The following is a 7,879-nucleotide window of genomic DNA, read 5'->3' as shown; positions in this document are numbered from 1 at the left end:
TTGGCTGTTTTTCATTGTAGTGACCAAGCTCTCCTAGGTCAGATTAGGTACAGTTAGATTCAGAGTTCAAGGTTTTTTCCTGTGCATTGACATCAAGTACACAAGTTGTGCCTTCTCTGAGCTTACATCAGCTTCAGAGTACGGAAGGGGATCGCCATTGAACACATCACCGTAAGGTTGCACTCGTTCATTAGTCAGGGTGGACAGCAAGGTTCAGACTTCAAGTGACAGGCCTCTGGAGTACATTGTTGCCAGCTTTATGTTCTGTTCTCCGAAATGACATGATTCACACTGTACTAAAGTGAAGGTGCTGGCATCAAGCCAAGTCTGGCCCCAACACATCTGAGCTTGAGCAATAATGAATTAACATGTTTATGTGGCTGGAGTGACTTGGTGGCCCGGATCCATTGTTTATCCTGAATAGCTGCATTTGCAATGAGGGTAGACACAACGACTGGTGATGTTTTCTGCTTTTGTTTATTAAGGTTTTATACATTTACTGTTCTGGTGGTGACTTATTACACATCTTGCTGCACCCTTTGCAGGCAGTCCAGTACTGTTGCATTCTCGCAGCTCTGCCGCACTCCTTCCAGGAGAACCTAAAAGAGCAAAAACAGATTAAACCACTCCCCTGCTGCAGTGAGTGTAGTGTGTTGGCTGATTTAGGTCAGTTCAGTTCCAAAGCAATGTTCCCACAAGTGGTACAATGTTTCAATATTCAAAATTCTTTGCTAAGCAAACCACTACAAATGGTGTATCTTCAAATAAAATGTGTACATTTCGAATTTCATGATGGATGAACAGGAGCTATGTCAAGTTCAATTTGTCAGGCTGAAGGCCATGTTGGATGAGATAATGGCTCATGTGTGTTTTGGCTTTAACTGACGGAGCTTCTCCGAAAATGAGCTTGTTTCTCTTCCCTAACTGATGCAATCTGCCCCTGCTTCATCACCACCCCACCCCCACCTCAAGAGATCACCAGAAATTAACTTACTGTTACTTTGCGTTCGCAGCAGCGATTAAGTAGGATCAGGCAGTGGGTAGCATCTTGTAACAGCTCTTCCTTCACACGTGGTGGTGTTGGACCTTGGTCAGTTGCCATATCATAAATGAATTTCAGTAAAGACTTGAGCAAAACCTCCAGCCTCACGGACATTCTGTTCAAATAACAACAAAAAAGAATGTTTAAGGTTGAGGTTTAACTGGCTGAATAAGGCATGCAAATCTTAAACCTTCATTTGGGTTTGGCTGGTACCTGGGCCAGGCCTGTTGAATCATACTCTGGAATGCTTGGAGAACACAGAGCCTGGCCGCTTCTTCTGGTCCATCATACACCTCCAGGTATCCCAGAATCACTCTCTGCAAACGCTTCAAGTGGCGAACGACCATAATGCCCAACCTGGCAACATAGACAGAGTGCTGAGTGATCAGTATTCGGGATGTTGGAGGACAAGTGGACGTGAAAGACACAACCTTAACTTCACTGTTCAGGGAGATTGAAGAAAGAGAGGTCAGCATTTTTCGTGTCTGCTGTCCTTGTTTTCCTGCCCTCCTCCAGAATGACGAACTTGTCAGTTTGGCCACAGCTCAGTCAGCATGAGAACGTATAATCAGTGGTGAAAGATCAGCACAGTCAGCTGTTATTATTCTGTTCCTATTCTGTCCTCATCTAACATCTTGGAACACATTTTTGCAACCAGATTACTTGGTGATAGGCAGGAACCCTGTCCAATTTCCACCTACCCTGGCCTTATCTCAAGGGCACCCAGAGACTAAATGCAGTGAGCTATTCACCTGACCTTGAGCAATCAAATGGTTGGCCCCTGGCTCTCTCTGGTTCCATTTCATGACAGGGCTGTGCACAGAACCACTGAGGAATGGAGAGAGATTGTGAGAGAGACATGGGGAATGTGGCAGGAATGTACTGCTTCCCTCAACGGGCACCACACGAACCAGCAGGATCGAACAGTGATCATGTCCGTAAAATACAGCAGTTCTCACCTCTCAGTGAAAATGGGTAGATGTTGGGCATACACTCGACGCAGAGGGATCTTGTCTTCAACCTCCATGTGGGTAAGAATGAGGCAGAACACTTTGTCGTAGCGATTGGCTCTCTGCTGCCCACGAATGACATGTGATTTCTCAAGAAGTGGAAGGAGGTCAAGTAAGCAGGACAGCACATTCTGAAACAGACAAGGAACCAGTTATGGGTCAGTCACACTGCCATTTGTCGTGCAGGTCCAAAATTGTACAGATATCTAAAACCAAAAGTAAGAGAACTTTTTGACAGATCAGGCAGCATCCACGAAGACCTAAGTCATAACTCAGACTGATGACCTTCAGTCAGAACTGGTCCCATGTGTGATACTGGAATTATGTCTACTGAAATAGAAAAGTAAACACCGCCACTCAGATTAAAGTACAATTTAGAAGTTATTTGCTGAAGCAGGCCTTGAACTGACAAGTGAAGAGATGACCAGTCCTGGCTTGGTAATTCCAGTCAAAGGTGAAGGAAGCAATGTCAGCCTTCCCAAACTCATGGTCGAATGGAAATTGGATTAAGTGCGTACCCAGAACAGAACCATTAATATGGAGTGATAAAACAGTACAGTCTTTCCACAATCTGTTGATTGGTGTGATCACATACAGTTCATTAGCTGCACAACTAATCTATCACTGTTCCGTTTCTGCCCTGTACAAATAAACAGACACTTGATAAGATTTGAAGGCTGGGTGCCTGTACCTACTGGCCCAGGGATTAAGGTGGCATATTCAGATAAGTGGAGATAAGGTGAGGACGCACACTCACCTGGATGAGCGAAGCCTCAGGAGTATACAAGTGATTGTAGAGAGCGTGGTATACCACCTGCGCCCGGTTATACTGCAGGAGCTCTGCAGCAGGCTGAAACGCAAAGCAGAAAGCTGTCAACACAGGGATATTTGCAATCTCTTCCTGTCCACTATACCAACAGAACAGTCAGGGTTCAGGAACAGGAGGATGACTGAGTCAAACAAAGTACTTGTTATGAACAACGACCTCTTCATGCTTGTCCTCCACACCTTCACTCTCCCACAGGAAAGACAATGGTCTCCTGAGCTCATTGTTCAAATCCATTGGAACAATTCCCTGTCCCAAACCCTAACATGACATCTGCACACAACGCACTACTGTTGTAATAGGTTGTTTGTGCTGCACTACAGGGGTGGACAGAACATCCCTTCAGTTGAGAAAGGAAAGAACTAATTTATACAGCATCTTAAACATATGAATGTGCTTCACATCCACTTAATTATTTTTGATGTGTTGTTGCTGTTCTGCACTGAATGCAACAGATTACTTTCATACAGCAAGCTCCCATAAATACTAAACTTGAGGAACGATAGCTGGGATATGGGACAATCCCTATTCTTTGTCCTGTACCTTTAAATCTACCTCCATGGAAAGCTTTGGAACGGACAAACATGAAACTGTATTTAACATCTGATCTTAAAGTCAGCAGCTCCGACAGTGCGGGGCTCTCGGTCCTGCGCTAAGTCAGCCTTGTATTGCATTTGGTCAGAAACACCTCCAGCAGAATTTCTTCTCTACAATTTGTCATGCACAGGCCTCCATCCATCCCACTCCACAATCTCCAATCTCCAGCCTCCACGTACCACATTGTCAATGATGTGCTGGAGGCACCTCACGCCCAGTATCTTGTTTTCTGTCCTGTAGTCATCAGAGAAGAGGAGGGATGGGGGCAGCACTACGTCCAGGTGCTCAGCCAGCCATGGCCTCCTCACCTTCTGCAGGAGCCACCGAAATACGTGTTTTGTGGCTGGATTCGACTTCCAGGTGTTTCTGTAGAAATTTGCACACAAATCAGTTAGTGGTATTGTGTTCAAAATTGGGAGCAAAAAAAAATTACAAGTTGTGTCGTGACTCGTCATATCCAGTTTTGAGAAAGCATGCTTACTGGAGGATAGGGACCGAGACTGCATTTTTGTTCCTAGAGCAGGAGATGGATGCTCAGTAAGTTCCAGCTGGAGCACCAGCACAGATACTCAACAAAGCTCAGCACAATCACACGGTGTAGAAGTCACCTGCAGTGCCCATTCATTGACCTTTCCCCACCCCTCTGACAAACAAAGTGAATTGCATGGTCTATCAAAGAGTAGAGACCATCTGGCGAAACAGGGAGCAGTGTCAACAATCAGACTCACTTGTTCATATGTGGTTTCATCAGATGCAGCACAGCTCCCAGAGCTCCCCTGCCTTCCTCCTCTGCACCACACAGGAGTTCTAGGACAGTCTTGCACCCCACAGCGTGCACTGCAGCTGCCAACAGCTCGTCTGCAGCCAGCCGAGATGCTGCATTGGTCCACGGTTTCTCTTCGCAGTGTGTAGCACAAAAAATAACCAGATGTGGCAAAATGGCTCTCAGAACAGAGTCTGGCGAAACTGTTGTGACCTGAGGCGTCATTTGCTCTGGCCTTGCCTGCAGTTTCCAGAGGAGAGCTTTCAAGGTTTGGGCCACATTGCAGGCTCTCTCAGGTATCAGGTTATATGCATCGTCAGGTAATTCGCCACTATCGGTCTCACATCTGGGCAATCCTGAGTACTCTATCAGGGCAGCTGTGAAATTGACATAGATTTGAACAATGTCTGACATGTCATTCTGGAAGCAGTCAAGAAGCCAGGCAGGGTCAGCCTGTAGAAACAATTCTCTTGCATCATCCAAAACTGATCCTTTGTGTCTTATCAGTTTCTCATTTGACAAGTCCCCCAAAATTTTCCTGAGAACGTGCTCGACTGCCGGGACTTGTATTCTTTGATGAGAATCCTCTTCCACTGTCCTGCTTTTTCCTGCGAGGTGCAATTTCTGAATAATTTCTGAAGGATCTTCCATGGTACTTTTTTCTTTGGCTTGGTCCTCTATCAGAAATTCATACTTTAATCTGGGAAAAAGAAGGCATTCTTTTTGACCAAAGGCAACATTAGTCATCCAAGAGCACATGTACCAGGCAAGAAATACCCAAGCTAACTGAGCTGCTAAACATTTCTGTTCGCAGATTATTACTCATGATCAATGACTGAGAGTGTTCTCAATCCTCAGATCTGCTTTGAGAATCTTCAAACAGAAATCACCATATTTATTTTGCTATTGATTTTGCATAATGTTTAAAATTCGTTCACAAGCTAGCTCAGCCAGCGCTTATTGCCCAACCTAAATTACCAGAAGGCGGTTAAAAGTCAACCACACTGGAGCCGTACTAGGTAATGATGCATGACTGGGACAGCAACCTAGATTTGTAACTGAAACCCTCATGTAATAAAGTATGATTGAGATGTTTTAAAATTTGAAGAACACGCTCATCAAGTGGATTAATCTGCGTAACTGATCCGATTCCTTTGCATGACCATGTTCTGCGAAGGGAGACCAAGATCATTACATAAACAATCACACAGCACCAGGTTATAGTCCAACAGGTTTATTTGAAAGTACAAACCTTCGGACTGCAGTTCCCTCGTCAGGAGCTACCTGACTAAGGAGCACCACTCTGTAAGCTTGTACTTCCAGATAAACTTGTTGGGACTATAAGCCGGCATTGTGTGACTTTTACCGAATGTGTCCAGCCAGTCCAACACTGGCACCTGCACATCAAGATCATCACGGATGAGACCATCACAGTTCACCAATCCAATGGCCTGTCCTGGGAAGGGGGGAGGGGAAGGGTGCATGCCAAATTCAGTGATTTCCCAGAAGTTGCTTTTTTACACAACCCCCGACTCATCCACCGCCCTCCTCGAGTAACAGGATCACTGCGGGAAATTTTTCTTCCCCCCCCACCCCACCCCTCAGCTCACATTCCAATAAACACCTCTAGTTCGCCCACACCGTGCCGAAAACTAATTTTATTTGGAGGGAGGGAGGGAAGGAAGGGAACGAAGATGGAGAGTTGCTGGTGTGGGGGCAATGATCCACCCAGGCAAAAATAAATGAAATGCAGGGAATGGAGTGGAGCAGCAGCCTCAGGCAGCAATTTGTGAGGGTGGGTGGGGGGGGCTCTCTGTGGGATGAGTGCAGGGCTGTTGGGACATTGGCAGCAGTTTGGATGGCCCCAGCATTTGGACTCAGGGAAGGAGGGTGGTTGATGGTAAAATCCCATTCTCTCCAATCAAATCCCTCTTCCTGTTGTCCGTCTTCAGCGGGGTGGGAGAAAGCTCTGGGGTTTATTTTTTTAAACACCAGCTCCTCCTTGGTCGGGCCAAAGGGCAGAGGGTCTGGATCAAAGGGAAGGAGCCCAAGGCCCAGACACAGACAGAAGGCCCTGGGGCCCAGCAGCTCCCTCAGGCCACCCTCCCTGCTGCTGGCGCTGACCTTCCTGTCGGCCCAGCCCGTTTCCGGTCACAAACTCCCCGCCTCCTTCCATCCGAAAGGGGAGTTTCTTGCCGTGCGCAACCGACAGAGAGAGAGGGGGAAAAAAAACATCACCCACCGCTCTTTCCACACGGACTGGATAGGCCGCGGACCGCGTCACAGCGCTGGTCGTCACCGACTCTCCCACCCCCCCGGGAAACGCCAGCCCCGCACTTTAGTTCCGCCCCCCCCCCTTGTCAGTCCCAGCCCTCCTGTTAAATCCAAACACAAACCGGGTCTTGCGACCCTCACCCGCTAAAGGCAACAAAAGGAATGGGTTTACAAATTGCAAAGGAAACTTACAAGTTCAAGTTGATATGTTCTTTGTCAGGGAAGGGCTTGGGGCAATGCTGCATCCTCACTCCTGAAGATGCCCACTGCTGGCAGGTGGCAAAGCAAGTTGACAAACTGGTAGCCGTGTAAGAGAAACCAGCAGTCCAGTGCAATGGCTACTTCCACAGCCTGCAGTCTGGCACTGACCCTCTCCTGATTGCTCAGAGTCAAAATAATTTGGGCTGAACTCTTTCCCCCAATGCACACATACAGACACTTGTGGTCAGTCGAAATTCTGCATAAAATGAGTTATAATATGATTTGCATTGTTTCGAGAGTGGAATCATAATTGTAGAAAAATTCAGGAAGAGGATCTCAAATGTAGGAGAGAAGCTAAGGCTGGAACGAGGAAGGCCAAGTAGAAGCATAAGGAAAGGATGGCAGACTGCGCGAAACCAAACAGTGAAATATTCTTCAAATTTAGTAAAAGATTTGTGAAAGATGGAGTAATGTCAGAAGGAACAAGCAGGGTAACCTGCTCATTGAAACAAAGAGTACAGCAGAGGTGCATGGTGGCACAGTGGTTAGCACTGCTGCCTCACAGCGTCAGAGACCCGGGATCAATTCCCACCTCAGGCGACTGACTGTGTGGAGTTTGCACGTTCTCCCTGTGTCTGCGTGGGTTTCCTCCAGGTGTTCTGGTTTCCTCCCACAATCCAAAGATGTGCGGGTCAGGTGAATTGGTCATTCTAAATTGCCCATAGTGTTAGGTAAGGGGTAAATGTAGGGGTATGGGTGGGTTGCGCTTCGGCAGGTCGGTGTGGACTTGTTGGGTCGAAGGGCCTGTTTCCACACTGTAAGTAATCTAAATTAATTTATTTTACTCTTTCTTTAACAAATTAGAAAGTGGTGACAATGGCCCAGCTGAAAAAGTGGGTGTTGAGCAACTGAGCAACAGAGTGATAGACAAAGAAGAGATGCTAAAAAGATGAGCAACAATTCAGGTAGCGAAGTTGCCAGGTCCTGATGGGTGTGACAAAATTGCTCCTTAACAAGGTTATGCTGTCCTTGGCTTTTTTTTCACAGCAGTCGTAAAGGACACAGATTCCAAAAAGTCTGGGGTTGGAGGGTTTGAGGGCCAATTTGATCATAGCCAACGGATACGGCCTCAGGCAGAAGGCTTTAAGTTTTCATTGTGCAATGAA

The 7,879-nt window shown here is 46.7% G+C and overlaps 1 protein-coding gene across 1 annotated transcript; it reads right to left on the bottom strand.

Moving 5' to 3' along the window:
- Positions 1–458: 458 nt before the first annotated feature.
- Positions 459–5,511, bottom strand: tti2 (TELO2 interacting protein 2). Its single transcript, XM_060856669.1, has 8 exons — positions 5,491–5,511; positions 4,204–4,938; positions 3,655–3,841; positions 2,810–2,902; positions 2,002–2,183; positions 1,256–1,399; positions 995–1,157; positions 459–599 (listed from the first exon to the last, which is right to left on the bottom strand). The coding sequence occupies exons 2-8, from the start codon at positions 4,887–4,889 to the stop codon at positions 519–521; spliced, it is 1,536 nt and encodes a 511-aa protein (XP_060712652.1). The 5' UTR covers positions 4,890–4,938; positions 5,491–5,511; the 3' UTR covers positions 459–518.
- Positions 5,512–7,879: the final 2,368 nt, after the last annotated feature.

The sequence above is a fragment of the Hemiscyllium ocellatum genome, chromosome 48 (assembly GCF_020745735.1).
Source record: "Hemiscyllium ocellatum isolate sHemOce1 chromosome 48, sHemOce1.pat.X.cur, whole genome shotgun sequence".
NCBI classification, from domain to species: domain Eukaryota; kingdom Metazoa; phylum Chordata; class Chondrichthyes; order Orectolobiformes; family Hemiscylliidae; genus Hemiscyllium; species Hemiscyllium ocellatum.
This window is presented reverse-complemented; position numbering and strand designations above follow the sequence as displayed.

Coding starts and splice junctions, on each gene's coding strand:
- tti2 (XM_060856669.1), bottom strand. CDS start 4,889: ATGGAAGATCCTTCAGAAATTATTCAGAAATTGCACCTCGCAGGAAAA. Junction 3,842..4,203: donor ATGAAACCACATATGAACAA/GTGAGTCTGATT, acceptor AAATTTCTACAG/AAACACCTGGAAGTCGAATC. Junction 2,903..3,654: donor AGCACATCATTGACAATGTG/GTACGTGGAGGC, acceptor TTTGCGTTTCAG/CCTGCTGCAGAGCTCCTGCA.